The sequence below is a fragment of the Oikopleura dioica genome, chromosome XSR (assembly GCF_907165135.1).
Source record: "Oikopleura dioica chromosome XSR, OKI2018_I68_1.0, whole genome shotgun sequence".
NCBI classification, from domain to species: domain Eukaryota; kingdom Metazoa; phylum Chordata; class Appendicularia; order Copelata; family Oikopleuridae; genus Oikopleura; species Oikopleura dioica.
In genome coordinates this window covers 10,134,157-10,161,738 of record NC_137294.1, presented here as the reverse complement: position 1 = coordinate 10,161,738, position 27,582 = coordinate 10,134,157, and the positions used below count along the sequence as shown (strand labels likewise).

General features: G+C 42.1%; 9 protein-coding genes and 2 long non-coding RNA genes across 12 annotated transcripts; 6 read left to right on the top strand and 5 right to left on the bottom strand.

The window, feature by feature from the left end:
- Positions 1–947: 947 nt before the first annotated feature.
- LOC145710542 (CD82 antigen-like) lies at positions 948–2,537 on the top strand. The gene is made up of 7 exons (XM_081788309.1): positions 948–1,239; positions 1,285–1,441; positions 1,509–1,571; positions 1,620–1,702; positions 1,746–1,857; positions 2,063–2,148; positions 2,197–2,537. The coding sequence occupies exons 1-7, from the start codon at positions 1,123–1,125 to the stop codon at positions 2,314–2,316; spliced, it is 738 nt and encodes a 245-aa protein (XP_081644435.1). The 5' UTR covers positions 948–1,122; the 3' UTR covers positions 2,317–2,537.
- A 356-nt stretch (positions 2,538–2,893) lies between these two features.
- On the bottom strand, positions 2,894–3,507 carry LOC145710074 (uncharacterized). Its single transcript, XR_014134999.1, has 3 exons — positions 3,312–3,507; positions 3,045–3,129; positions 2,894–3,000 (listed from the first exon to the last, which is right to left on the bottom strand). It is a non-coding gene; the product is annotated as an uncharacterized LOC145710074 (long non-coding RNA).
- A 2,794-nt stretch (positions 3,508–6,301) lies between these two features.
- Positions 6,302–6,833, top strand: LOC145710145 (uncharacterized). 2 transcript variants are annotated; one of them, XM_081787840.1, is made up of 3 exons: positions 6,302–6,346; positions 6,387–6,512; positions 6,560–6,833. In XM_081787840.1, the coding sequence occupies exons 2-3, from the start codon at positions 6,400–6,402 to the stop codon at positions 6,774–6,776; spliced, it is 330 nt and encodes a 109-aa protein (XP_081643966.1). In that variant the 5' UTR covers positions 6,302–6,346; positions 6,387–6,399; the 3' UTR covers positions 6,777–6,833. The 2 variants fall into 2 exon arrangements, with proteins under 2 accessions (XP_081643966.1, XP_081643965.1); XM_081787839.1 differs by having other exon boundaries at positions 6,337–6,512.
- Positions 6,834–6,887: 54 nt separating this feature from the next.
- LOC145710146 (barrier-to-autointegration factor B-like) lies at positions 6,888–7,394 on the bottom strand. The gene is made up of 2 exons (XM_081787841.1): positions 7,199–7,394; positions 6,888–7,149 (listed from the first exon to the last, which is right to left on the bottom strand). The coding sequence occupies exons 1-2, from the start codon at positions 7,331–7,333 to the stop codon at positions 7,012–7,014; spliced, it is 273 nt and encodes a 90-aa protein (XP_081643967.1). The 5' UTR covers positions 7,334–7,394; the 3' UTR covers positions 6,888–7,011.
- Positions 7,395–7,851: 457 nt separating this feature from the next.
- On the top strand, positions 7,852–10,212 carry LOC145710144 (26S proteasome non-ATPase regulatory subunit 6-like). The gene is made up of 8 exons (XM_081787837.1): positions 7,852–8,007; positions 8,487–8,627; positions 8,672–8,770; positions 8,814–9,024; positions 9,224–9,449; positions 9,498–9,614; positions 9,661–9,781; positions 9,824–10,212. The coding sequence occupies exons 1-8, from the start codon at positions 7,869–7,871 to the stop codon at positions 9,943–9,945; spliced, it is 1,176 nt and encodes a 391-aa protein (XP_081643963.1). The 5' UTR covers positions 7,852–7,868; the 3' UTR covers positions 9,946–10,212.
- A 25-nt stretch (positions 10,213–10,237) lies between these two features.
- Positions 10,238–11,849, top strand: LOC145710147 (alpha-N-acetylgalactosaminidase-like). The gene is made up of 4 exons (XM_081787842.1): positions 10,238–10,872; positions 10,933–11,272; positions 11,373–11,538; positions 11,583–11,849. Exons 1-4 carry the CDS (start codon positions 10,302–10,304, stop codon positions 11,736–11,738), a joined length of 1,233 nt encoding a protein of 410 aa, XP_081643968.1. The 5' UTR covers positions 10,238–10,301; the 3' UTR covers positions 11,739–11,849.
- A 568-nt stretch (positions 11,850–12,417) lies between these two features.
- On the bottom strand, positions 12,418–13,169 carry LOC145710148 (uncharacterized). The gene is made up of 3 exons (XR_014135012.1): positions 13,136–13,169; positions 12,552–13,071; positions 12,418–12,508 (listed from the first exon to the last, which is right to left on the bottom strand). It is a non-coding gene; the product is annotated as an uncharacterized LOC145710148 (long non-coding RNA).
- A 256-nt stretch (positions 13,170–13,425) lies between these two features.
- Positions 13,426–15,654, bottom strand: LOC145709257 (rho guanine nucleotide exchange factor 4-like). The gene is given in 6 exon segments (XM_081786935.1): positions 13,426–13,626; positions 13,672–13,853; positions 13,962–14,143; positions 14,535–15,171; positions 15,241–15,378; positions 15,424–15,654. Coding segments are annotated over 6 exon segments (1,470 nt in total). The 5' UTR covers positions 15,632–15,654; the 3' UTR covers positions 13,426–13,503.
- A 727-nt stretch (positions 15,655–16,381) lies between these two features.
- Positions 16,382–18,889, bottom strand: LOC145706773 (uncharacterized). Its single transcript, XM_081784213.1, has 3 exons — positions 18,714–18,889; positions 16,817–16,994; positions 16,382–16,729 (listed from the first exon to the last, which is right to left on the bottom strand). The coding sequence occupies exons 2-3, from the start codon at positions 16,934–16,936 to the stop codon at positions 16,436–16,438; spliced, it is 414 nt and encodes a 137-aa protein (XP_081640339.1). The 5' UTR covers positions 16,937–16,994; positions 18,714–18,889; the 3' UTR covers positions 16,382–16,435.
- A 2,397-nt stretch (positions 18,890–21,286) lies between these two features.
- Positions 21,287–21,882, top strand: LOC145709256 (ovostatin homolog 2-like). Its single transcript, XM_081786934.1, has 2 exons — positions 21,287–21,576; positions 21,651–21,882. Exons 1-2 carry the CDS (start codon positions 21,302–21,304, stop codon positions 21,880–21,882), a joined length of 507 nt encoding a protein of 168 aa, XP_081643060.1. The 5' UTR covers positions 21,287–21,301.
- Positions 21,883–23,353: 1,471 nt separating this feature from the next.
- LOC145709255 (uncharacterized) lies at positions 23,354–24,027 on the top strand. The gene is made up of 3 exons (XM_081786933.1): positions 23,354–23,444; positions 23,495–23,670; positions 23,735–24,027. The coding sequence occupies exons 2-3, from the start codon at positions 23,544–23,546 to the stop codon at positions 24,025–24,027; spliced, it is 420 nt and encodes a 139-aa protein (XP_081643059.1). The 5' UTR covers positions 23,354–23,444; positions 23,495–23,543.
- Positions 24,028–27,582: the final 3,555 nt, after the last annotated feature.

The window sequence follows — 27,582 nt, the reverse complement described above, 5'->3', positions numbered from 1 at the left end:
AGTCCTTTGGTCGTCTGCTCAAAATCGTTTTTATGATGAGAAGGGCACAACCATGCGCATGGGCAGATTCTCTTTTAGAGACCTTTTTGTTGCTCGCGGACTGTTTTATTACCAGTAGGATTTACGGTAAATTTACTAGGTAAATCATTTACCTAGTCATAATGAGAGTTCGAGCAAGTTCCTGTGATCTTGTGCGCATTCTCGATTTCTTTTGAGGACTCTTTTTAATTGAATCATCGGAGGTTTTGGTTTTTCTGACTTTCTCCTTGCGTTTTTGTGCTTTCGCGGCAGACCGACGAAGAAGCCTCGTTTCCGCATCGTATTGTTCTTGGGTTACGAAAAAGACAAAGTCATCAGGATCCTAAATACGATTCTGTACTTCTTTAGCAAAGATGATGTTTAATAAACAACTAACATAGTACGGTCAATGGCATTCGCTGAATGTACCTGATAGATGTGATCAGTTGTCATTCTCTGATGATTCAGCGACGAAAAAGAGCGACAAAATTAAAAGCAGAAAAGAAAGTTTCGCGAGATTCGATTTTTTTGTGGTTACCAACCGCTTATAAGGAGCAATTGGCGCGCTCGTGCAAAATCAAGATCAACAGAAAAGCCCTAACTGACTTTCGTTTTTCGAGATTGAATCCACTTTTAGATTTACACCAGTTTCAGGCAAGTCAAATTAATGGTCCCGAATTTGGGTTCTTGATGTCGGTAACTTACTCTCATCGTTACTCATGGCAGTATCTTAGCCGATGATGATATCACGGTAATCTTATAAAAAAACCGTATTTGATGAGAGTCAGAGTATCATTCATCGGCTTACTCATGACGGTAATTTTTTACGGTTGACGTCTTCGTCCGCGACTTACGCAAAAGCGCTTTTGTCCTCTCCGCGCATTAAAAATCTCTGGCGCTCTCTACGCCTTGTCCAGGTAGGAGCGGAAAAAGATAGAGCAATTGAGCCACAGTTGAGTCGAGCTACCTATCCGCGCACTCAGTGAAAAAAGACTTATTTTATTGTCAATAAGATTTTTGATTCTGATCGAGCTTAGCCGATTTTAAATAGCTAAGATATCATCTCATCAGTAGGAGAAATCAACGAAGAAGAAAAAAGAGAGAATGGGAAAATGCCTGCAGATTATTTTTGTCGCTCTGAACTTGCTCATTGGAATTGGAGGCCTCGGTCTTCTAGGGCTGAGCCTTTGGCTGCTCCTCGACTCTGAGAGCTTTTACAAGGTGAGTTTTTTTTTGTCAAATGGATGCACTAACTCGCTTTGTTAGCTTGTGGACGTTTCCCGGGAGACATTTAGCAAGAACAGTACTGAACCCATTCCTGAGGAATTCACAAACATGATGACCGTCTTTGAAGGAGCCATTTACTTGGCCATTGCTGTTGGCTCTTTCACTGCTCTTTTGTCTCTTCTAGGAGCGTTTGGAGGTAAAAGCTTTTGTGGTTTTGAAAAGACCAGATTAGCGATTACTGTAAAAATGAATGTCAATTTTAGGCTGCTGCAAGAACAAGTTTATGCTGACGATTTATATGATTTTGGTTATTTTGTTAATTATTGGTATGTTCTCATAAAAAGAAGGAATTGATATGTACCGATGCATTTTAGCTGAACTTGCTCTTGTGATTCTCGCTTTCGTCAAGTATCCGATAATCGACGACTTCGTGGGGGATCGCTTCAACATGTACACGGTACGTCACAACACTTGTGATAACTGTCTTACACGAAATTCAGAACGATACCAGTGATCCTCAAGATCCCGCCTTGATCTTCAACAACGATTTCGTTGACACGATGAGAACTACTCTTGATTGCTGCGAGTGGAATAGCCCGGCCAACTCTACAGGTATTGCTGATTGATTATTGTCATTGTCCAGCGGCATGTTTGTTATTTTACCTTAAAAACATTTTCCCATCCGCATTCTTTTGTTTTGCACAGCGGGATTTCACTTTGAATAATCCAAATCCCTCGGCTCTGTGAGTACAATGACTACATAAATCCTTTCTTCTCTAATAGGACAATTAAATTCCACTATAAACTTGACTTCTAGTTGTCGATGCTCCTGCTACCTGCTGTAATCCTACTTCAGACACTTGTGCAATCAACGATGTCTCTTACAGAGACGACCTTTGCGAGGTTATTTCAGAAACTCTTCTTCTGTGCTAGTCTTCTAACATTTTTAAGGATCAATTGAAGAAAGCTGGACTCATTCTTGGTGGAGTCGGTGCTGGTGCCCTGGTCCTTGAAATCTTTGGAATTGTTGCAGCTGTCGCTCTACGCAAGAAAACTGATCGATATGCTTAAAAATCTCACAAACAGCAAATACACAGAAAACAGAAAAACCTGTCTAACAAAAAAAAAAACGCCAAATGAGTGCTAATTTCATGTATATTTAGTTCTGCTAATGGCAACTAATACTGGTATTTTTTACAGTGTGACCCTTCTTTTGAATAACTTCCTTATTATTGCCGTCTGTTATTGTACTTCCTTGCTTCCTGGAAAATCCACTCTAAATAAATTGAAACAACATATATCTCGCTTTTCTTGGCGATTAATCTTACCCCTGTAAAAGGCAAACTCTTGGTAAACCCCGGGACTGCCAGCTGAACCACAAAACCCAGCTCCCCAACTGACTATTCCATCAAGGGTCCATCGAGGTTTAGAAGATTTCTCCCGGTAGCACATGAGTGGCCCTCCCGAGTCCCCATGACAACTATCAACACTTTTAAGCTGGTTGAATAGCCGCCAAATTCTATTGTTCTGATTATTGGACTTGTACAAAGCCACTTTCTCCGCAAATAAGCCATGAAAGCAGCTTGCTGATGGCGTACCAATCACTTGAATAGATTAGTTTGCTCGCTAAGCATATTTTCAACCGCTCCTTCCGTCGACGCGGCCGGCGCAGATCTCTTGATCAGAACGGAATCGGCTTCCAATCAGACGTTTGCATTGATTGTCATCGAAAATTCGGATGACGCCCTTTTGCAACTACGAAAAACTCATTACGACAAAGAAAACAAATCGTGCAGTACAAATTGATAATATTCTTGGCTTCGAGAAGCTCCCCAGCCGGCGATAACACACACATCGCCATCCTCTGGTTTTGAGTCTTCCTCGCTAAACAAAAAATAATCTTTGAACAAAGTTATTTGATAAAGTTCTATCATCTTTACTGAGTTAGAATAGTAACTTTTGAGCAGTTGTATATTCTCATGACTTTTGCGATAATCTCCCAATTTGCTCCAAGCTCTCTGGCCTTTGAAGCGTCAAAGTTGGAAGATCACATAATTTGATGATACCTGGGAAAACAGGCAGGCTGGATATAATTATTGAAGCGTATATCTTCCACGAAAACAAGACCAACGTCATATCTATCCGTGGGGCCTTGTGATTACTAGAGGAGTAAAACAGTAGACTTTTTGCCCTTTCCCTTGGTGCGCCTCCAGATGCTTGATAAAAATCCGGATGAACAATAATTTCCTTTGCTGTCAGCTCCACGCCATCAGATCCAACTTTAACATCTTTTAACACAGAAAAATATAACCATACTTGCGGATCGAAAAGGCACCAGCAAAAAGACGGATGGTCTCAACTGTTAGACTAGCAACACAGTGTGCCGCCGTAACAATAAGCCGCGGTCCTAGAATCGTTCCTGCACAATTTTCTGTTGCTTTTCAGGCTTATTAACTTGAACACGCTATTAAAGTAAATTGATAGAACTTCTATGAAAGGAGTTTAAAGCCGTTCATGAGGGACCTTTCAACGAAACTATCCATGGGAATGACCCGGCAATAGCGTTAATTCCACCATGTATCCGTTTTGATCTTCTCAGTGAACCTGGTTTCCATCTTCGATTGTCTTTATCAGTTCAATTTTGCTAATTTGAAATCAAAAGTAAATCAAGTTATTGCGTTTATGAACCTAAACTAAGTTCGTAACAGAAGCGAGTATATCTTGATCTTTGACTATTGGATCGCCACATTTAGCTGGAATCCTCGCGGAAGAGGGACGCGCAGAATTTCTTGGAGGGAATGTTATTCTCGAGGTAGTTGTTGTAGTTGGACGTGATGTTGGGTTGACCCAACTTGGCTGTCTCCTGCGCGTCGTAGTTGAAGGTCTTATTGTCGTTGGAGGACGTCTACCGGACGATTCACAGAGAGGGATTTGCGTGCAGTACCCTTTCTTCGAAATGCGGTCAAATGTGTAGCACTTATTTTAGGTTCAATCTTATTTTATTGCTTTTTATCTAATTTGATAACGAAGAACCTTGCCATGGACCACGAGGATCGTTGTTTGGATTGCGGCAATAGTTGTGAGATCTATCGTCAGCATCAGGCGCGTGCTCAACACGATTTGGATAGTCGACGTCCCATCTTTGACACAAAAAACCTTTGGCTGTCATGTACGCTTTTCCTCGGTATTCCGACCCGACATCATCGGTCAAACAACCAATAGGACATTCTCTCGAATCCTTCTGCATTTCTGGTTCCGGCAAGACCGTACAGCTTTCCTGTTCCCTTTTTCGAATTGTTCCTCCATGTCTCCAATTAAAGTCATCGTATTCAACAAAGCAGAAAGGTCCTTAACTCGGCTTCAGAGAAGTTCATATAGATAAGAGTATAAGATAGCTATGAAGCCACGTTCCTGATCTTTGTTTGTCAAACGTCCGGCAATAATTATGGGGTGAATATCGCCAGTTTGAGCACTCTCGGCCAGTTTTAGTGGTGTTCGTAAAGCCTGTGTAATAGAAGGCGCTCTTATCGCACGGATCCTTTTCTACTGCGGCTGAGTTACGCCGACATTTAGGAATGTCGCAAAATTCCCACGTACGGTCTCCATTTTTAGTATAGCACCATGGTCCTCCAGGATCATTATCAGGATTCCTAAGGTATCTTTAGCTTCCCCGGTCGAGTATCATTTACTTTCCTGCAATAATTTCGCGATTCTGTACTCGGCCGGTGAGCAACCTTCCGAGGCCACGAGGAACTCCAATTTTGGCAAGCCCTTCTTGATCTAGTCACAGAAACTGTTCCCGAATAAGGACTATTTTCGGACCAGCACTGCTCGGCCGCAAAGACACTGCTTAAAATTGTAAAATTTAATACTTTCATAATCTCGTGGATCCGCACCCGAATTTTTGATTTCGCCGAATATCTTGTTTATTGATTCAAGTTATCTAAGCAAATCTTTGTACTTGTTAGAAGTTCAGAAAATAAGCGGTTTTAGCGCTGTGAGATAGAAAGTTCTCAAAACACTACTGTGGCTCATTTTAGTTTTCCCAAATGCCTGGGATTCAACTAAATTCCAAAAGACTAATCCCTCCTCAAAGGAGTCAACGAAGTAACGATGAAGCAACAATCGAGTTGATATCGGCCACATTCAAAGTAATTTCTTCTTATTCCGATAATCGGTCAACAACAATTGCCAAGTCGGAAGAGGTTTTCAAGTTGAGCATGAGAAACGATGAAGTCTTATCACGCGCCGTCGGACGGGATTTTCCCGTCACCAGAGGGCGCCAACAGCAGAACTTTCCCCATAGAAATTTCCCTTATTCTAATCTCAGTTTCACATTTCGTTAGAGACATTTTATCGGAGTGAAGTTCAATTAAACAAGACGAGAATGAGCGGATCCCCAATTGTCAAATACGTCTACAGCGATGTAACGAACAGAAACCAAATTGTTCGACTAACCTTCAAAATACTCCAAAGTAAGTAAAAAACTCACTATTGGAGTCCAACGAAAGTCCAACGACTGTTTAGTTGGGCCGGATGGTGTAGAAAACCCGACGATAGAAGTCATCGGAGTCCGATTCTTCTCTTCGGTTGACGGAATCCGAGAAGAAGAAATTATCAGAACAACGCTTTCAACAAGGATAGTGATTTGAACTTCATGCATTACTACACTGTAGTACTTGAAATGGCTTGTTTAAATCACTGATAAAGAAGATTCGAGGCCTTCCGCTTTCTGCTGAATTACTGGCGCCACCTCGATGATGGCACTCGCCTGGAGAAGGCGCGCGAGTTGGACAACCACTCTCTCTTCAGTTTCCTCGCCAACTTGCACGAACCTGACCGATTCAACAACAATTGAATACAATCGTCCTTGTTTTCTCATCCCTGCCTACCTACCGCAATACTCACTCAACGAGTCGTTCTGAACAATAGAAATTGCTGCCACATCATTTACCCTCAAGCTCAATAAAAGAAACTAAACGCAAAATGTCCCTATCGGTATTTCAACGATAAAAAACGCAGATTAGAAATTTATAATGAGTTCGATCTTTCGTAGAAACGGATGGCGCGCATTTGCGATCTCGACGCAGACCAGCCAATAGTGAGTTAGAGAGCCCAAAAAGAAAATATTAAATCAGCAGGATTTCGATAGAAATGTCGGAAGAACGGAAGATTATGCTCAACACGCCTCCTGAAAAGCTTAGTCTCGACGACTCGAATTTCTTCAACAATAGGATGAACGATTATCGTGAAGAAATGGGATTGATGTAATAAGCGACACTTGTAGTGTGTATTTTTAACAATGGACTTTCAGAGACGCTATTCACGAGGAAGCTTCCGACTTGGACACCACTGTTCTTCATGAAGCCGGTCCTGCCGGCCGTAATGTCCTCGATCATCTGGCCGAGTTCAACCGAAAACTGGAGAGCGTCGAGAAGTCCTCCAAAAGAATTTCACTAATTTCGAACCTTTCCCTGCTCATTTCTCTTTCAACTCTTGCTTTCTTCGTCTACAAACAACAACACCCATGAATTGAACCTTCAATAAATTAGAATTCTGCTTATTGCGCGATTCGGACAGAAAGTTAACCTAATGACAGTGTTTAAATGCGTAACTGCTAAAAAAGAGTCGAGAAATCGGTCAGAGGAGGCGATACATGTTTTATTCTTGGTCAGTGAGGTGATGCTTGCATTCCGCAATTTGGTAAAGTGAGGTGAATAATCCCCTTTCGAGGATATTTGTTGTCTTCTAGGCAGCATGGCTGCCTTACATGAAGGCGCGGGACCACTCGGTGATGCAGTTGGAGCAGTCGTTCAAATGCTTCCCCTTCATTTCGATCTCGTCCTTCAGCCACTCTTTGAACATTTCCTCGTCCTTGGCTAGGAGGAGGTACTGGGCCAGCAACTGAATTTGCGCGATTGTTATTGACTTGGATCTATTTCTAGAGCTGTACCTGGTAGGCCTTTTCGAATCCCTTCTCCTGCAATCGCTTGGCATAGGTGGGCCCGATGCCTGCCACCTCGTTGACCTCTTTTTCGCCCATTGGCTCCGCTACGAAGTTCGCGTGCTTCTGTGATGTGCTCGACATATCAGGGATTGCTCTATCTCGGTTTCTACTTGACTGTGACTGATCGGCTGAGTGCTTCAAACCTCGCCAGAAGAAGCAGGCCAATCACAGCCGCTCAAAAACCAGGCGTGGGTGGTCTACTGATCGCCATCGCACATTTTTTTCCTTCTCAAACTAAACGGGTTCGAATCTCCAAAGATCTTGCCTCTATTTCACCCAGCGCTGCTCATTGGCTCTCTTTCAGTATTCGCCAACGTTTGCCAAATTTAAAATCTCCAAAAAATAATCAATCTAGAATCATTTTTTTCACATTTTCATCGCTAAATTCAAACTGCATTTTCTTTAAAAAATATTTAGAGGATCCATGTTCTGTGAAGATAAACAACTTCAGTCAGATTTTAGCTAAAATAAGTCTAGTCTTTATTTCTTTTTAAGGATATCTCCTTACCCTTTTGAAACTCATCTGTTGGGTTTTTATTGATAATACTGTATTCTGCATGAAACTATGTAAAATCATTAGTTTAAGATAATAATAACAGAAATCGCTCCTTATAGAATGCCGGCGAAAATAACAGATGATGAGAAAATCCCGAAGATTCCAAATCTCGATGTGGCTCAGTGGAAATTCTTCTTGAAATCGCATCCGAACTGCGCAAAGACCGAGGAGAAACTCATGGCTGAAGTGAAAGCCAAAGGTAGATGTTCAATTTATAGATTTATTGTTACAGTAGTAACTGCTACGCAGTTGATTTCGCAGTGAACGCAAATGTGCGGCTTCGCTTTGTAAATCGTCGACGATTTTCTTTTGTACGGAAATCTCATCCCTGATTTTGTTCAGCTCGCTTTTGTGAAGTTCCCAGCCGTACTCGGAGTCGCAACTTTCGAAGCCGTCGAAAGCTTGACACGCTGAAGTCAAGCTCTTGCGCCATTCGACGCTCTGTCTTCGTATGGTGCCGCCGTAACTCGTTATTTTTGTGGTTTTTTGCTTTCGAAGGATCGGCTTCTTTTTCGAGTCTTTCCGCGTTCGAATCATTTTGATGATTTTTGAGACGCTGGTCATTTTGATTTCTTGGATTTGATTTCTTGCTCCGCAAATTCTTACTTTATAGTCGACTGAGCAGGTGCAAGTCCTTAAGGTGCATCGGATGTTCTTGGATGTTCAAATTACTTTCAGAAATGGCGCCTTTCTACGCGGACATGTGCGCCGAACTGGAAAGAACACCTGACAAGAAGATCTTATCCGATCTCAAGGCGAAAAACAAGGAACAGCTCAAGAAGCTCGACGAAAAGATTGAAGCCGCTGGACAAGTCGAAGGTACTTTCTTTTGCTGAAAAACACGATTGCAATGGATCTTTTAGGCGACGTCAGCACAGACGTCCGCGATGCAATGATCGAAAAGGCTACGTATTACTCGCAAATCGGCGATAAAGAAGAAGCTCTCGCTCTTTACAAGAAAGGTAAAAAATGTTTCAAGTGTCTTTTTTTCTTTTTGAATTGTAGTTCTCGCCCTGGAGAAGAACGTCACGCTTGGTATTCGACTGGACTTGACGTTTGCGATTCTTCGAATTGGACTTTTCTACAACGATAGAAAACTGATTACAGAAAACGTCGAAAAAGCAAAGAAAATGATCGATGAAGGTGGCGACTGGGATCGACGAAACAGACTAAAGGTGTACGAAGGCCTCTACTGCATTACGATCAGAGATTTCAAGTAAGCAGAAATAACACGATTCTGATTGTGAATGACAAAACTTCCACATTTGTCAGTAAACCGTTTACGGCTTCGAGCTGGAATAAAAAAACGGCGCAAATTTAAATGACAGATTCGGAAATTATGTCAGTCATGAACGCGAATCGTGGCACGATTGAACCGCAAATTTTCAAAATTCCCTTACTAAACTGTTACAAAGACGAGCTGCTGAGCTCTTCCTCGGCGCAGTGGCGACATTTACCTCCTACGAGCTCATGGAATACGAAGAGTTTATCCGCTACGTTGTAATTGTTTCTATGGTCGCCCTTCCTAGACACCAGCTCTGGAGCGATATTTTGAACGGGTCCGAAATCCTAGAAGTGCTCCACTCCGACCAGGCTTCGAAGCAATACGCGCTCGCCTTCTACAATAGTCAGTTTGATAAGGTTCGTTTTGAACTAAGATGTAGTCCTTCTCTAAAGCTCTATCTTCAGTTTTTCCGTGGACTCGCCTTCGTTGAACAGGACCTGAAAAACAACCGATTCACCCACGAGCATTACAAATATTACACGAGAGAAATGCGCATTCTCGCTTACAATCAACAACTAAAGGTGCAACTAATTTTTTAACCGGAAAATTTGCTCAACCGGATTTTAGGCTTACAACTCAATGAGTCTCGAATACATGTCAAAAGCATTTGGAGTGAGCGTCAAATTTCTCGATCGAGAGCTTTCGAATTTCATTACGGCCGGCAGAATCCACGCCAAAATAGACAAAGGTAGCAGTTTTCCTTCAATAGTTTTTTTTAACGAAAATCAAGTGAACGGAATTATCGAAACGAACCGTCCCGACGCCAAGAACAAGCAATACCAGGACGTTATCCGCAAAGGCGATCTACTCCTCAACCGTGTCCAAAAACTTTCCCGAGTTATTAACATTTAATTTCCAAGTTCTGAATTTCATTCACTGCGAATTCTTTCATGCAATTTTTAACCTGTCTCGGGCAGTCCCTCTTCGCGAGTCTCGAGTCTTTAATTATTGAAAAACAAAGATATTTCTGTTCAGCACTAAATACATGTATACTTACATAAAAAGGATAAGGAGCCACTTCATGAGCAGATTATAAATAATATTACTTTAGCTTTTATGTTGACAAATCGAATTGACGCTTTTATCCTTTCGTTTCGTTTGTTTACGATTTTCTCATTATTTGTTTTCACACTTAGTTGTTGTTAGAATGTGCTAATAGCCCGGCACCCGATTCTTCTACCGCATTCGTTTTTTTTTCTTTGAAGAGAATGAAGATGAAGATTTTTGGATCTTTTATTGCGCTGGCGACGGCGATGAATAATGGCGTCGCTAGAACCCCTCCCATGGGCTGGCTCGCTTGGGAAAGATTCCGATGCAACACAGATTGCAAGACCTTTCCTGACACCTGTATCGGTGAGAAACTGTTCATGGAACAGGCCGAGCGACTGGCAAAAGACGGTTGGCTCGGAGTTGGATACGAACTCGTCCATATTGATGATTGCTGGCCTTTGAGAGATCGAGTGGATGGGAAAATCACCGCCGATCCTGCTCGATTTCCGCATGGAATCAAATGGTTGGCTGATCAGATTCACTCCATGGGCTTGAAACTCGGAATCTATGGTGACATGGGCACCCACACTTGTGGAGGCTTCCCAGGATCAATGGGCTACGAGAAAACAGATGCAGATATGTTTGCTGAGTGGGGAATTGATATGCTCAAGTATGACGGGTGCTACTCTGACGATGACCAGCAGAAAGTTGGATATCCAGCGATGAGCCACGCTCTTAACAATACTGGAAGACCGATTATTTATTCTTGCTCTTGGCCTGCCTATCAAGGTAAAATTAATAAAACTCTGATGCCTGTAATCGATAGCTTTATTTACGATTTTCTTGTAGGTGGTCTTCCTCCACAGGTGAATTACACTTTGCTTGGTGAAATTTGCAATGTGTGGCGAAATTACGGCGATATTCAAGACGACTGGGATGATATCGTTGATATCTCGCAGTGGTGGGGCGATCACGCGGATGTTCTGGTTAAGGCTGCGGGTCCTGGAAAGTGGAACGACCCTGACATGCTAATCGGCGGAAACTACGCGCTCACTGTCAACCAGGCTCAAGTTCAGTTCGGCATCTGGTCCATCGTCGCTGCACCCCTCTTCCTCTCAACTGATCTAAGGACCATGTCCAAAGAAATGCGAGACGTTTATCAGAACACAGCCGTCATCGCTGTTAATCAAGTTTCGGATTGAATCTTATTTTGAATTGAATAGGAGTATTTTGAACCTCGAATGTCTTTTTTTGACGAGAGCTTTTCTTCAAATGAGAATTCGTTTGTTAGATCCTTTGGGAATTCAGGGTCGTCGAGTTTTGAATGAAACGGACGGGCTTGGAAAAGGCGACTCTGTTTGGGTTCGAGAGATCGTCAACGAGCAGTACGCGCTTGGGGTCGTATCAGCTAGAACTGACGGAACTCCACGCTCGGTCCAGTTCACTCTCAAACAGGTACGCTTCGAATGCGCCAGCAGCGTTGTAACTCACTGATTCAGGCTGGACTCAAAGACATCGGCAACGGACTCTATACCTGCGTCGACTTGTTTGACTCGTCGGTTCCTCTCGAGATGTGGAACATGACAGACATCATCACGCTCTACGTCGATCCCGACTCGATTATAATGTACCGTTGCTCGCCGCCAGGACAGTAGAGCCCTAAAACCCAAATGAACCTTTTTTCCTGATTTATCATCCGTTAATCCGACACACAGACCCTCTTGGAATTCAAGGAAGACGCGTTCTGAACCACACCACCACAAGTGACATGCTATCCGAAGTTGAGAATAGTTTTGGCTTGATTCCTGGAATGGAAGTGTGGCAGAGACCGCTGCAAGGAGGCGAATACGCAGTGGCCGCTGTCTCGAAGCGAACTGACGGACGGCCTCAACATATGCATTTCACTCTCGCTGACGCTGGTCTCAAGGCTGATGTTGGATCTTACCTCTGCGTCGATCTTTTGGAACGGCTTTAAACTAAGATTCCGACCGGAATATAACTTTCAACTCATATTAATTTAGATAAAACAATTTTCTACCAATGGACCAAATAATAAGCCGATTTAAGATCCCAACCACCGAGCTACTTCCTACAAACTCAAGGATACCATCAGTCTGTACCTTCCGCCAGACTCGATTTTAATGTACCGTTGCTACCCAGAATACTTCGCTCCGTCCAACAACGCCGCAGACACTCTTTAGTTCCAATCTCAATTTTCTTCCTGTGATTCATTCATCTCATTTTCGTTTCCTTACTGCTGCCTACTTTTGAACAATTTCTGTAGAATATATTCAAACTAAATGTATTTTTTCACTATTTACACTTTCTGTGAATATGAAGCAGTGTCTTCGTTCTTTCTAGTTCGGTAGCTCATTAAAAGCTTGTTCTAATGCACAGCCGGGGAGGCACAAGCTGCACGAGATATCTTCAAACAAATGGTTTAATGTTGTCTAGAAGCTTAGTATTACCTTCGATTAGACCAGCGTCCAGGTCAAGCTGTTCTCTCACTTTCCCTCTGATGTGGCAGATCATCAGCGGGTAGCAGAAAAGTGTTCCGAAAACGGCGACCAAAGCTTAATGAACTCTTTAAATTAAAATACAAAATATTTGTGCCTGAAGGACTGCCAATTTTTCGCGCCAAGTAGCCTGCCGACAGGCAAGGGCAGACATTAGAAAAGCAGCAACGAGCTGGGTTCACAGGAGCGCAAACCCCATTTTGCCATGTTCTGGGCTCGTCGTGGCCGTCCAGCATTGTTTCAAGCCCTTCGTCTGCGTGCGATTTCGGCTCCACGACCACTTTTATTTAGCTATTATTATTTATCTCTATGATAGATTTAGTGCCTTTACTCTCTAGTAACTGTTTTCAGCCAAGTTTCCTGGAATTGAGTGATCTTGGAATAGAATTATTGACGAGTTATTTCTCTTCAATCCCGTCTGCGATGAGATCGAACATTTCGAACTAACTGATGGCAATTTAGCCACTGGTTCCTAAATAAGTTCTCTAGTGAAACATTTCATATATTTCCTGAAAAATCTAATTCCGACGAAGTACCTTTTCCATAGCGTTATATTTCTCTATAATAGAAATACTTGGAATGAAATATTTTTGCACTTTCTGTTGTGACCAAGTGCTAAGCTCGTAGGATCTTTACAGATATTTTACTAGAGCTGACCGTTGATTTTTATAATTACTGCGGATTCAACAAGATTTATTGACTGTCCATTCGATCATATCCTGATTAGTGTTTTTCCTTGGGCGTAGAAAATATACAAGAGCCTGTTTAGCCGTGTCTCCCCCAAAAAAACAACTCTTGTGAATATATGTAGATTATTTACTTTGAACTTGACAGTGTTTGAATCAGCGGAAATGGGGAGGCTTCAAGGTTTGATGTTTCTGAAATACGGAAAATATTGAAGATATTAGGTTATTTGTGGATCCTCGTCAAGCTGCGCGGAGTCAAATGATGAAAGCCCTTTGACGAAGTTGCTCAGAGAGGTTCTTTTCCAATTTTGCTTTAGCGAGTCTCGGTTCTTCCATTCCCGCTAAGACGATCGTGAAACTTTAAATCAAAAGCGCTGGCTACTTACCATTACGGTAGACCTTGGGCGATCCTTGTCTATAAGATGAAAATTCGGGGTCGCTCGAGCTTTACGCGAGTTGACGATCTCCGCGTTAATAAGGGTCGCCCATTTAAGATGATCCCGTTTGAATGAAAGAGTAATTTGCGCGGTTTCCAGCCCGTCATTATCCTCAATGATCATCGTTATCCCTAAATAAGCTCGCTTAATTTCTTTTCAGACAGGTGCAGCACAATGAAAATTAAAGAGATTATAGGAGTGTGAGAATCTAGCCTCCCTAAACCAAAAGCCGGTCGTACCTTTTGAACTCGGTGCTTCTAGAGCGTAACGGAGGTCGATTCGTTCACGCAGAGTCACACAGTCTGCCCTATCCTGCTTGACGAGAACGATCTGATGGTTGAATAGAAAAGCGTGGCGATGAAGTTGTTCTCTTCTGTTCTGGAATGATAGGATCGCCGCTCCTGAGCGTACAAGCATTGAACTTAAATATCAATTATTATGCGCTAAGAGCGTTCCGTTTGCATAAGTTTAGGGCCTTTTTGTAGGTGAACACGTGAGCACAGATTTTGAACAGTAGCAAAATGATAATTTACGAGCTCATTGCTGGGAATTCGCGTGCTATTTTTGGTGTATGACAGTATCGAATATGGCAGACGGATCAAAGTATATTCGTCTGCGCAAATGTCGATGTCAAAAAGACCGGAAGCAGTTTTCTGCGCGCACATAAGTTTATTCTTGTGGCGTTTCCGGCTCAGAGGCCGGAAAGCGGCAGCCATCTTAGTACACGAATTTCTCTTAGAAAGTTCGATAAGTTCCGATAATATTCAGGACGAACTCTTTGAAGTTTAAATTGCCCTCGTTGTTGATTTTACCTGTTTTGAATGATGTCAGGGCCTTTCCATTTACGACAATTCGCTTGCCACCTTATGATCTTTGATTGTTCCTCGAATCGTCTCTTCCGTTCATTTATAAGCAGTGCGATTTGTTCCATCTTGTGTTTGGCTTTGGCCACAACATCGTAGTTTTTGTCAGCAGGCGGTAAGCTTTTCAGCAACTCGCTGAGTTGCAGCGGGTATTTGCATATCTTTTGGACGGGAGTGAGAAGAAAACCGCAAATGTCGATCTCGATCATTTTCTGCTTGAGTCGGCAAGTTTCAAAGAATATCCTGTACTGCACAAGTTCCATAAGCGACTTGAGCTTCGCGCATGCGGCGGGGTGGTTATTGCAGTAAACTGAGTAGATTTCGAAGGAATCGGCATTTTCCAAAAACGCATTAGCTTATTGAGTGTGAAAAATGACCAGTTGATATTACCAGAATAGAATTTTAGATCACACATTGCCTATATGCTCAACAGACTGTTCTTGTTCATACGCAGTCTCTAGTTTTTGGAGAAAGTTTTGCTGAAAGACCATTATTTCTTTTAGATTCCCGAAAATGAGCAGGAGGTCATCTTCCGAAAAGAACTCTTTCTTGTTTTCGCAGGTTATGAGATAGCCATTGATCACACCTGAATTGTTACCGTTAGAGTATTTGGCTAAACGTATAAATCGACGGAAATGTCTTGCGGATAGCTCACCTCGTAAATGTCTGACATAGTCGCGCTCGCTCTGAAGTAATTCATGAAGAACTTTTTCGCGGATCGTCGTATTGTTAGAAAGTCGTTTCGATTCTTTCTGATTTATTTTTAGTCTGAGAAACGGAGCAGGTACCCATCCTGATCAGAGTTTTAATGCCATGCGTTTTGATAGCGTGTATAAATCTAAACTCCAGCCTATATCAATTTCAGAGCTAGCCCACCACCAATTAGAGTCACAGCGCTCAATAATTTCGATGGTATCGCCAACAGAGAAAGAAAGCTCCTCTGGGTCGTACGATTTATAGTCCCAAAGTGCTTCTGCCTTGAGCCTCTCGATCTTTGAAGAGGCGCGCAACGGTTTTTGGCTTTGGAGCACTCCGTCGGAAGTCATTTGGGGAAAATTCTCGCTATCGACAGCCTTTCAGTTCGGTTAATCATCCGTGCTTAAGATAGACAATAATTTTTTTCCTAAAATGTCGAAGACCTCCTTGTTATTTTCATCTACGCGGCAGTTGTTGTTTTAACGGCACTTTTAACCTCTCCTGAACAGATTTTGACATTTTCCTGTTGATCAAACAATCTCTTTGCAAAAGTGGCGAATTCAAGTTGGCTTCTTCAGGTATATCGCTCGGGATCACGGAGGAAGTTGGACGAGTAGCAGATTTTGTAGATTTCGAGCGCGTTTTGAGAACTGGATCAGGTTCCGTCGCCGGCGACACAACCATGGTCGCAGTATTTTGAGATTCAGGTTCTTGGAATGTTACAGCTATTGAGTGTCGTTTCCAGCGATCATTTTCAGCTTTTGCAAAGCCAACATCAACTGCCATTTCTCGGGGGAAGCAGGAAAAGGTCAATCCTTCGGGGTTGAGGATAGGCATACTGAATAAAATGAACTTGTTTCTTCTTTCGATTCCCTCACCTGCATCTTAGGTTCAACTGGCTTGAGTAGTTGCGCGCATCTTCCGAGAGGAAAGGCTTCGAAGATTCGGGGCGACTTGGCCGAGGACCAACGCGATCGCGCAATTGAACCGACCAAGAGGTTTTGCTCTGAGAGTTATGAGATGGTCGTGGAGGCCGCTGTGAGACATATGGTGTTAATTTTTGAAGACTGTGTTTGGGGATGAGGACGAGTTACGATTTAAAGATTATGGCGTAAAATTAGTGATGAGATAGAAACATAAAAATGAATGAAGTTTTACGCTTTGTTTGACTTGTTGAACTTGCTGCTAGTATCAACCCGGCTTTGTGTGGACAACGATGTTCGAGACGTGTAAAGTTGATGATGTCGACGGACAGTGTCGTTACTTACTGTCACTCCGGCGTTCGAAGTTTGCGGCGTTTCGATTTCCTTGAAATAATTCCGCGAGTCCGCATTTTCATTTGACTGCGGCTGCGTTTCCCTCTCATTCTTGACCTCAAACTGAGCTTCTCGTTTCGGCTTCGACGGGGTCGTATTTGTTGATTCTGACAAGGGCAGTTTTTCTGTAGACTAGATTTTACGTTGAAACAATTTTTTTTATTCAAATTATTAAGTTACTAGTAGTTCGAACATTCTCTTAGAAAGTAAATGACAAACCTTTTGAAGAGAATTCGGCGTTTTTCGTCGAAACTTGAAAATTCTCTCGAAGTTGAACCAGCTGATGGATTTTTTGTCCTTGAGTGTCTTCGACTTCCTCAGTTTTCCTGTTTCACTCATCGTTTTCGTGCGACTCCTTCTCAACGAGTTTTCTGCATTTGTGAGGGGCTTCTTGTTTCTGAAGAGAATAATGCTGAGGTAATTTGAGGATCAATCAAGCCTATTTGGACATTTGAAAATGACCCGTCGCGCGTTGCTGAAAAATAAAAAAAATGCTCCAAAAGAAGCTCACAAAAGGATCCAAAAAGTCCACACAAAGTGGCGAGTTAGCGCTTTGCTGCGCCCGAATAGAGCACAGGTAACGAAGAAAAAAAAAAACGCAGTAAAAATTAGAAACAAAAAAGAAAATTTAAGAAACACTCTCAGAAGCAATCCGTCAGAATGGTCAAGGCATTTGCGCAGGAGTTAACGCAGTTGGGCACACACGAGTCAAATTAACATTAAGACCTAAATTTTAGAGCGTACGCATCATTGTAAATGTCAGAGACTTGTTAGTCGAGCCTCTCGACTTGATCATCAACATCTGCGTTAAAACACGAAGTCCTCTTTAGAAAGGAAGGCTACTGAAGGACCCTAAGCTAAGTTGAATCTTCTGAAGCTTTAAGAGTCGCTCGATCTCTCTGAAATGACAGGGGCAATCGCTCAAAAAGCAAAAACAATAAAATTCTGAAAAAAGTGATTTATGATCGAATTCACTTTCATGTCCTTGACTATTCTTAAAAAGCTGATTTTTCCTATTCTCGCGCAGAAAGAACAAATTTCCGGCGTCTTTTGTAAATTGAAAACGCGCGAAAACGCTAACATCGGAAATTCCGATCGTTATTATTGCGCACTTTTTATACTGTGAATTTTGGGTATCAAATAAGTACGAAGAACCATCTTGCTCTGTTTAAAAAGTGATGAGCATGGGAATTCGGAAAAAAACTTGCGACGGAAAAAGTGCACGGCTGAAGTACTGAACATATTTAACAATGTTACAGGGCACACGCAGGTGGCGTACGTTTAATCGCCGGATGTGTCAAGAAGACAAATTCGGCCGTTGTGTATGCTCACCACTTCTCTTTGATGATTTATTTCGCGATTTTCGAAGGCTGCTCTTCCATAAACATCTCACTTGCTCAATAATAATAGTAAAACGGGCTCCACAACCTTTCCCACGCTCTAGCTCTCGAGCGGCGCACTCTTCAGAGTCCCAGAAACTATTATCTCTTTATAACAGATCTCAAGAGTCCCCACAGGACCACCATTCAGAGATTCGATAACAATTCACTACTCAGAACTCTTCTTTTTTTGAACTACTGTTAAGTCGCAATGAAAATCTTTTCTGGTGCCGGAAAATTGAGTCTAGCGGGAAAAGAGAAGTGGGAAAGATCTGAGCTCGAGATGACGTTCATGAATTATTTTATGTTCTCTACTGACAAGGGATTTATGTGTTTTTCTCACGATACAGTCGCAGCTTCAGAGACCGACCGCCAGGATATCTAACTACCCCCATTGAACCGCATTTCGTCAAAAGACGGAAGACGAAATGTATAAGCAAAATGTTAATGCACTGTATATAACGGTATACTGTGGCCATTTTCTGTGACAGTGATTAAGTCCCTCCGCGCGGGACAAATAACTTCTGTATTATTTTTTTTCTTTGGATAGCTGAATAAGGAGGCTTATAGAAAGACAAAAAGGCGAAAACCCGCGCAATAAAAATTTTATGTCGGCTATGAGAAAATTTGCATTCTCTGAACAAATATGTTCCTATTTCTTTTGTGTTTCGTGGTTATTATGTTCGTTGCTCTCTATTTACGCGGCAAAGATATGAATATACAAACGGGCAACTTACGTGGTAAGTTGACGACTGGTGAAATTCTCCAGTTTCTCATAATTTTTCGACGGCAACTTTGAAAATCCAGCTTGTTTTCTTCCTTCTCTCTCGAAAATTTTCGCTCCAAGTGGGATAATTCTGATTATAGAAGCGCGAAGAAAAGTTAATGGAGGTAAAAGAAGAATACGCGGCAGTTTTTATCCTGCAAATACTCTGACATATAAGTTTGCTCAAATAGAAAGCGCGCCAGGTCTAAAAAGCTATCATCGAAAAATAAATACTGTAATCAAATGTGTCATCGAAGTCAAACGCTGCACAGTGAATTATCCCACGTTTCCTTTTGCACTGTACCTTCCTGGATCATTCCGCTTCAGATACCGTTGTTTCCTAAAACGACCATTTGTTGCCTCAACAGAATAATTTGCTCTTTGCTCTAGTCACCGAGCAATTTTGAGTCAATTGACTCTTCCTTGATTCCGACTTTGAGACGAATCAATATCGGACACGGCTGAATTACCTGACAGGCTGAATACATCGTCTGAATGTTGAGTTTCCTCGCATAAGATAGCCATGCTTGATTTAATAAAATATATATTTACGACTAAAAACTATCCTTGGTACGAAAAATTTTTGGCAACTTCCGACGAAGAGTCGTCGATAAATGGCGCTGTAAAATCGATCGCGATTTCCGATAATTTCTTCCCATTTGATTTTTCTTCAACATAACAACCGTCTAAAGCTGAAAAAAAAGCTTGCAAGTTCGTGTTTTAAGTTCCTAGTTTATACTTGGTTTTCCAGCGTTGAAGGAGCTTCCAATATATTTGGAAAGTTTGGCCATAGCCGCTTTATTTATGGCTGGAGAGTATCAAATAACTAAAAAGCGAAATATCGCCAACCATGCCAAGAAGCATCTGTGGAGATTCCGAAGCAACTTCTCTCGTTTTCGTGATTTTTCGCCTTGACTTCCATGGCAATGGCGATGCGATGACCCGCTGAGCTTTGACATTTTCAATTCCTTTCAATATGAGAAGGTCTTTCTAATTCAATTTTTATCCTATCAATTATCGCTTTTATATCGCACTGTATCTCTCATCGCTAGAAAGAAGAAGGCTTTGGAGAATTTAGGAACCTTCTGGAGTCGCGGAGCTGCTTTTCGCACGATTTTGGCTTTATTAGGTGTGATTGATCAATCCCAAGACACAAAATACAAATACAACACTCTTTAGCTGATTACAATTCAAAGATTCACTATAAAATACATTTTCAAATGTTTTAGCAGAGAGGAAGAGCGAGAGAAAGCTTCTACTACGAAAAGACGAAGAGAAGCTGGAAGAATGGAGCGTGCTCGTATGCGAGTATCATCTTTGGTGGTGCTGCTTTGGCAGGTGGTACACTGCGGCCGCCAGCTGGAATTCCTCGCCACAATGGACAGGCACGTCGATGTGAGTGGCGAACACGCAGTTTCGGTTTCACTTCGTTCCTTTCTAAATAAGCATGCGCGGTTCCATTTTCATGAAGCCGCGGTAAAACTCACGAACGAGCATCTTTGTTTAAACCGAGATAGTCTGCCTTAATTGGAACATTGGCAAGGCAAGCTCGAACTACACTTTGAAGCTAGAAATGAACTCGACGAAATGTCGCGAAAGTTGGACGGGCCCGATGAAAACTGACGAAAGCGAGTTCGGTCCGATTGATGAGCGATCTCGTCGCCTCTGCCAGGAGTTTATGATTTACAACGAACGTCCGTATTCAATTGACGACTGCTGGGACAAATGCTTCCAAAGCGAAGACTGCGACGCGTTCTATGTCGATTCTGAAGATCAAAACTGCCGTCTTTATCGAAAAGGCTGCTCTTATAGTCCCTATTCTCCGGCTGCTGGAGAAATCGACACCTTCGGCTCTTGTCTCATGAACAGAGTTGCCTTTAGGCAGGAATTCAGCTGGTCGACTAGGACTGATGGATGCTTCAAATACAAAGTGGATAGACACAGGCCCAGTACCAAAATGTGACTTGAAAAGAAATCATGAAAAAAAGAATTATCTGACTAATTTTGGATCAGAAACTTGGCATTCCAAATTTCGAGTGTTTATTTTTGCAGTTTTGGTATTCCCGCGGAAAGCATTATTGATAAACGGGATTTTCTAATATCGGGAACAGAAGTGCCCAATAATTTCCTCGGCGAGGCAAAGGTCACTCTCTTGGACCCGCAAGAAAATGAAATTAAAAGGAAGGCTTTAATATTTTCTTACTCGATTTTGAAATATAAATGCACTATTATGAAGGTTTCTATTTGATCCGATCAATTTGTCGTTAGTAAGATTTCATCATAAAGGAATTTCAAAAGCTTTGACAGTAAAACAGGAAAGATCCCTAAATCCATGAAAAACGTTAAATCTGGCGTTCTATGTTTCGCGATCTCTTGACAACAGAAAAATACTCGGTTGTGGTGCGCAAGGAGAACTTCGTGGTTTTCACCCAAACCGACAAGAAAATATACTCACCTGGTCAGGCGCGTACTCACTCTCCACTGATTTGACTTCTCAAGGACTCTAAAATCGTTCAGAAAAGAGCTCGCGAAAAGACCGTAAAATACAGGGTAATCGTAATGAGGACCGACTTCTCTCTTTACGACGGGTTCTGCGATGTTACTCTCATCAGCGCGGAAGGGATTCAAATAAACAAGAAAGAAAACGCGGCGCTCGTGAAAGGCTTCAGCCAAGGCGAGTTCGAGCTGGTCGACTCGGCCACGCATGGACAGTGGAAGATAAAAGTCGCGCTGGACGGGTATCGTCAAACGTACGTAACTGTATTCGACATCGAGGAATACCACCTTCCCAAATTCGACATCACATTTGACATGCCCGACGTAGTTCGTGCAGACTCAGCATCGGAATAATAAAAAATTTTTGACTCTCTAAACATGAAAAAATGAATTAATCACTTTTTATTCCGACTGCAGACCTTCGTCTTACGGCTTGCGCAAAGTACATTCTTTGGCAGACGCCCGTAACTGGTTTTGCTGAAATTAATGTCAACTTGATCCACAAGAGTCATCTTTTCTACAAAAGCGCAGTGGCAATTAACGAGCAGAAAATGCTCGATGTTGATGGCTGCGTCAATTTCGACATTTCCGTCAGTCTGTTACAGTTATCAAATCAATCAATAGCGAGGAGAGCAAGATTTTGAATAGCAATAGAATAATTGATAACGAGTGGAAAGATGATCCAGGCAGAACGTGATCTGTGGGGGAAGCAGTTCAACGTTTCACTGGCCGTCGAAGAAGAAGGAACTGGCGTTATCCAGCAGCATCAGAGGATCATCGATATCTCTAAACAGCATTTCGAGATCGCATTCGCCAATTACCGCGACACTTTCAAATTTGACGACACCCGTCCTTACACTACAGACGTGTTTATCAAAAGAAACGACAACGGCAAACCTGCAGCTGGGAAGACAGTTTTGGTGCTTATCGACTATGCTAAGTCCGATTTCGCGGATTATTTTTACAAAAAAGGTTGCCGCAGTCTGCAGACGATTCAAGCTTATTCTTCATTTCTTTTAGATCAAAACTACACGACCGACGAAAATGGTAAAATCACTGTTTCTTTCACCCCAGTTAAAAACTCGAAAATCATCACAATCCGTGTAGAGGTCGCACCAGACAACAAAATTATAACAGGAAAGAAGTGAAGACGAAATCCAAAGGATCAAAAGTCGCTTATTGTAAATATAAATTTTCACTTCTACCTAATAGGTCACCATCAAATCATGGTCGAGTCCTCGGAAAAAATCAAACTGAAAGGAACTGTTCGTTGTTTTAGCCAAAGCAGAACGCATCCAAAACCTGTGTTGTCTTTAAACACAGGAGTCAGTTAGAACTCGCAAATTGAGAAATCGATAGTCTATATTTACGAACCTAAGCAAAAGCATGGATGGAGGATCAAATGCGCGGCGGATCGTACATTCGAATCGACCCGTGAAGGGTTAAATCGAAGTCAAGTGTTCTTGGTCAATTTTATGAGCTTACAACAGATTAATTCTGTTGCAAATTTCAATTGAAACCCGTCTCAGTTACCTCTGTTTTTGAATCTATTAATAGTAATTTCAAAATGAGAAAGTAGAGTCCTTGAGTTCGATCTTTCGCGCTTTCGCTAGACCTCGATTTAACCTCGAAAGCCCATCACAGCGGTTTCTTGCGATGCGCCCGCGTTGGTCAATGTACATTATCGATACGTCACCGAGTGTGACGGGAATGGCCAGTGCTCGTTAAATGTAACTTCTTAGAAAACATGAGTTCACCGCAAATATTCGTGCTCTCTCTTGATATCGAAATATTTAAGGATCGCGCGCTAACGGTCGAACATACACACAAATATCACAGCTTAAAACATATCATTAAAATAAAAATTGTAGAACGACGTGTCGAAATTCGCGTACTCAATCATCACAGCCGGAAAGGGGGTTTTCCAAGTTATTTTTTTGGGTTACTTTTAAATTAACGATTACTATAATTAAATTCAAAGATGCCCCCGAAATAGCTCTACGAATCGAAAGGATCGTGTTTTCCACGTTTAGTCCTAAATTTAGAAAAAAACTTTCTTTTTAAAGAGAGCTAAAAGTCGAAGAGCCTGTTTGCTAAAAAACACACATGCAGTATTATCGCGTGGCTCAGCAGAGGATCAGTGGGATGAGGCCGATGTTTCAAAAGACGGTCGCGTCCGGACGACGAGTGGCTCGTTCACCTTACGGTTAATCTTTTGATATAGAATTCTTAGATTATAGATTTTTACATGTTCAGGCTCGATATTCCGATTCCAAACAGGAACTCCGTTAAGCTTATTGCTACCATGACACTGGAGAAGTCTGCTCTTGAGTCTTCTCTCGTCACCGACATTTCCGAAATCGACTTTGAGGGATGCCTTCCCTTCGGGGTCGATGCTAGCTTCGACTCCAAAACAGCTGCGCCTGGAGACGGTAATATTCGAGTTTCGCTCTTTCTTTTGGTCGGAGTCCTGCTTCGTTTGTAAATGTAGTTTAGAGGTGCGAGTGGAATTAAGCGCACCTGGCGGGTCGCTATGTCTCCTTGGCGTGGTCGACCGCGGTGTTTACGTGAAGCAACGAGGCCAAAACACATTCAGCAAGAAAGATATAATTGACGGGATCAGAAATCGAACCGAATTTCCATACAACGCTCGCCTGGATTTCACCAAATGCAACGTGCCGCCAGGGAACGAGTTTTATTTATCAACATTAGTGTCAAATGGCTTCTCCGGCTCAAACCACCGATGCCAGACTAGTAGAACTCGCCTACAGTTCCTTACAGTGTCATGAACAGTCGAACATTGGAGTATTACGCGCGACAGAAAGGAAACTCTTCAAGAAACGGGATCTCAAAAAACACTTTCAATCTTGGTTTCGATTCAGCTTGAAAATTCCGTCAAATTAGTGAGCCATTCAGTTTGGACTTGGATTTCTCGTCGGACGTTGCTCCACCCTTAAGTTACGGGCCTTTTTATTTTTTATAATTTATTTTACTGTTACGGTTGGTTTTTTTCAATAGTCGAAGAGCGCGAGGTCAAATTGTAAACGAGCGTTCGGCGGAAGCTCAATGTTCGTTTATAATCAATGCAGGTGCGAAAGTGCCGGCGCAAGCCTTTTGATCCGCTTTCTGACTGTTTGTTTCAGGGTCAGCGCTTTAGCTCGCGAAGTAGTAATCAGCCCAATTCAAGTAATTTATACGACTGGGAATCAAACGAAAGCGACGCCTTGCAGCCTCTCACGTATGCTAGCGAGGTTCAGCACAGGTTTAAGCGATCACTTCACGAATGGGTCTTTTGAGCTTATACCACAAGGGGCCTTTCCCCATTCTTTGTAAATTTTGGTCAAGCACCCAAATCAGGACGGCAGTGACAAACTCTCGGACTACAAATTGTCATATGATGCATTTCTCGAAGGAGATCTCAACGTTTGGAGCAACCTGCACATTCCTGTCCGACAATGCGAAGGCTCCGCCGACAACCATTTTACTTCAAACTCTGGAATTCGGCCCATGCGGCAACTCGCACTTCAGGAATGCTGTTTTTCATAATAACTTGGAGGCAATTTTAAGAAGTGGTTCTTTATTAACGTGGAATGAATTCTATGTACAAGTGTTGGTTCTTAGGCAGCTTTTGCCTAATCAGTAATATCAATGATTTCAATAACTTCGTGGTAGCCATTATTTTCCGATTCCGCTCTTTCAGATTCGCATAAGATTTCACGCTCAGATTTAGAACTCTTCTTTCTCTTTTTCTCTTCTCTGGGACCCATCTGATCCCGAATACCTAGCTCAAGCTCAGCAAGAAGCTGAAATAATAAAGAATAATCGCATTTTTAAATATCGTAAAAATACCTCAGTTGAAGTTGCACGCCAGTGGTACTTTTTTAAATCGAAGCCGTAAAGATTTTCCTGGAAGAAAAAATGGAATAGAAATCCCCTTCTTTCAAACGATCTTTCAGCGAGATTTCTCAGCACATTTTTGGAATACTCTCTGTTCGGGAACGGATCGACTTTGCTTGCTGTCGGCAGCTCTTCGAATTCATCATCCCATGTGTTGAAAATGTTTATGTAATGGAAGCGGTTTCCAATGAGCACTTTTACCCGGCAAAGGGGATGGGCTATATTTGCGATTCTAGTCTCGTCGTCGTCATCATCGTTCCAGCTGAGATATCCTATGTATCTTTCGTTTGCTTCTACGAGTATTGAAGCCATTTTCTCTCTCACTTTATTCTGCTTGAAAAAGCTAAAAAAGGGCGCTTTTATATAGCCGATCGGAAAAATCATGATTTTGTTAATCAAATCACTACCGAGCTCGCAATCTCAAGAATTTTTTTCTTCGTTCTCGAAATAAATTTAAAATATTCAAGAAAAACAGCGAACAGGGCTTCTTTGCGACGGCAGAAGGAGTTTATACGAACGAAATCCAAGTTCGCAATTATTTTCCAGAAACATGGCTTTGGGAGGATTACATTATTCCACTCACGGGAAAGCGTGTTGAAAATTTTAAGGAAAGGATACTTTTGCAAGATCCAAGCTGATTTAGCGCGTAAGTAGTAGTCAATTCAAAATGTTCGCAGGGTAACCATGAGAGGTGCCTGGAAGTACCACAACTTGGATTGGGAACGTCATGTGTCTACACCCGACTCTGGGCGTTGGAATTCTAGAGCCGCAGCTCGAACTGGAAGTCTCAAAAAATGTCTTTATTGATTTAACCCTGCCCAGACGAGTGGTCGCGGGGGAAAGTTTCCTTCTTCCAGGGAGGGATTAAACTTTTCAAAGGGAATTTTATACAATTATCTTTTCAGTGAAAACATTATTTTTGCGAAGCTCGCCCTTTGTTCCGATAGACAACATGGTTGTCACTCAAAATAAAATTTGAAATTTGTGCCCACTGCCGCACTTGTTTTTTTGGTCGTTTCGGCGAACTAGAAAGCTCAATTTTAGCTATTTATTTACGCTATTTATTTGACTAAAGTTTCGTCATCGAACTGTCGTTGATCCGTTACAAAGTATTAAATAAGTTATGAATTATAACTAATTCAAAAGAATTGGCGTATTTACTTGACAAAGTGTTGGTTGAAATATGCTATTTTTGTTGCAAACACCGATAAGACTCTACAAAGAGCGCTAAATGCAGCAAATGATAATTGAAGACAATTCCTACAAAAGTGTCATTGCTGATCCACGACAACTCAAGTTGCCACTCGTTGGAGCTCCAGATCGAAACTCCAGAAGGACTCGAGAATCAAGGAGAGTCGAACAGAATCACTTGCGCCTGTCCAGCCGAGAAACTCACGCACGAGCACTTTTCGATTACGACGCAGCGAGGTGGTACCTTCCCGATCTCGGTTAAAATGTTTGGCCGGCCAGTTAACGACTGCACCAGGAGGAAGTCCATAAGCTCTGCGCTCGTTTTCGATGGCGTTGAACGGAATTTGACGGTTACTATTCAAGGAGAGAGGAAGACGGACTCCATGAGCCGTTTGATTTGATAGGGCTCTGCAGAACTGATAGTATGAATGACATTTCAGTGTGACGGAGCCCGTAGAGTTACTCTTAAGGACCAAGTTCCAACATTTAGCGAGACGATTTCTCTGCCGTCTCCTTCCGACGCAATAGAAGGAAGCGAAGAAATCCGAATTTCTGCGTCAGGAGACATTCTCGGACCCATCGTTCCGAATATCGATGCACTATTAGAGGAGCCGATGGGATGTGGAGAACAAAATCTCGCTCGACTCTACCCAAATGTGCTCGTGCTGGAGTATCTTGACAGGTTGGACATTGATGACCGCGAGCTAGAACAACGGGCCATTCGAAATACACAACTTGGTATCAGCAGGTTAGTCCTTGTAAGTGTTCGATTAATAAAATTGCTCCTTAGACAGATAAAATTTCTCATGTTCGATGGAAGTTTCGTCATTTTCAAGCCCGACCCGTTCTGCGTTCGATCTTATCACAATTACAGCTTTGATGAGGAATCATTTTCAAAGATATTCAATGATCAAGTTAGAGCTTTGCCTCTCAATAATAGTCTTCGACTTTTAATGCTTCAAACTTTTCGTGCAAAAATGCGGAATCACTGGTTATGGTGAAAATACCAAAATATTATTCGCTTGTTGAGTTTTCAGTAGGATCTGGGATGTTTGATTCTTAAACATAGCTCCCTCGTTTCGAATATGTTTTCCTCTTTTGCCATGCGATTTTCGTTAATTTCACGACATTGGCCGTCGAAGAAAAGAGCGTTTATTGTAAAACATGGTGTTAGCAAACAATAAGAGTTATTATGAGAGCTATATCGATCAAAAAACTAGGAATCTCGCTTCTAAAAATTTCAGTGGCGCTCACAA

Coding starts and splice junctions, on each gene's coding strand:
- LOC145710146 (XM_081787841.1), bottom strand. CDS start 7,333: ATGTCGAGCACATCACAGAAGCACGCGAACTTCGTAGCGGAGCCAATG. Junction 7,150..7,198: donor GATTCGAAAAGGCCTACCAG/GTACAGCTCTAG, acceptor GCGCAAATTCAG/TTGCTGGCCCAGTACCTCCT.
- LOC145710147 (XM_081787842.1), top strand. CDS start 10,302: ATGAAGATGAAGATTTTTGGATCTTTTATTGCGCTGGCGACGGCGATG. Junction 10,873..10,932: donor CTCTTGGCCTGCCTATCAAG/GTAAAATTAATA, acceptor ATTTTCTTGTAG/GTGGTCTTCCTCCACAGGTG. Junction 11,539..11,582: donor TCCAGTTCACTCTCAAACAG/GTACGCTTCGAA, acceptor TCACTGATTCAG/GCTGGACTCAAAGACATCGG.
- LOC145709256 (XM_081786934.1), top strand. CDS start 21,302: ATGAGGACCGACTTCTCTCTTTACGACGGGTTCTGCGATGTTACTCTC. Junction 21,577..21,650: donor CCCGACGTAGTTCGTGCAGA/CTCAGCATCGGA, acceptor TTTTATTCCGAC/TGCAGACCTTCGTCTTACGG.
- LOC145710144 (XM_081787837.1), top strand. CDS start 7,869: ATGCCGGCGAAAATAACAGATGATGAGAAAATCCCGAAGATTCCAAAT. Junction 8,008..8,486: donor GGCTGAAGTGAAAGCCAAAG/GTAGATGTTCAA, acceptor AATTACTTTCAG/AAATGGCGCCTTTCTACGCG. Junction 9,450..9,497: donor ACAATAGTCAGTTTGATAAG/GTTCGTTTTGAA, acceptor CTCTATCTTCAG/TTTTTCCGTGGACTCGCCTT.
- LOC145710542 (XM_081788309.1), top strand. CDS start 1,123: ATGGGAAAATGCCTGCAGATTATTTTTGTCGCTCTGAACTTGCTCATT. Junction 1,442..1,508: donor TCTTCTAGGAGCGTTTGGAG/GTAAAAGCTTTT, acceptor TGTCAATTTTAG/GCTGCTGCAAGAACAAGTTT. Junction 1,572..1,619: donor GGTTATTTTGTTAATTATTG/GTATGTTCTCAT, acceptor GATGCATTTTAG/CTGAACTTGCTCTTGTGATT.
- LOC145706773 (XM_081784213.1), bottom strand. CDS start 16,936: ATGAGTGAAACAGGAAAACTGAGGAAGTCGAAGACACTCAAGGACAAA. Junction 16,730..16,816: donor CGCCGAATTCTCTTCAAAAG/GTTTGTCATTTA, acceptor CGTAAAATCTAG/TCTACAGAAAAACTGCCCTT.
- LOC145710145 (XM_081787840.1), top strand. CDS start 6,400: ATGTCGGAAGAACGGAAGATTATGCTCAACACGCCTCCTGAAAAGCTT. Junction 6,513..6,559: donor CGTGAAGAAATGGGATTGAT/GTAATAAGCGAC, acceptor ATGGACTTTCAG/AGACGCTATTCACGAGGAAG.
- LOC145709255 (XM_081786933.1), top strand. CDS start 23,544: ATGACACTGGAGAAGTCTGCTCTTGAGTCTTCTCTCGTCACCGACATT. Junction 23,671..23,734: donor AACAGCTGCGCCTGGAGACG/GTAATATTCGAG, acceptor AATGTAGTTTAG/AGGTGCGAGTGGAATTAAGC.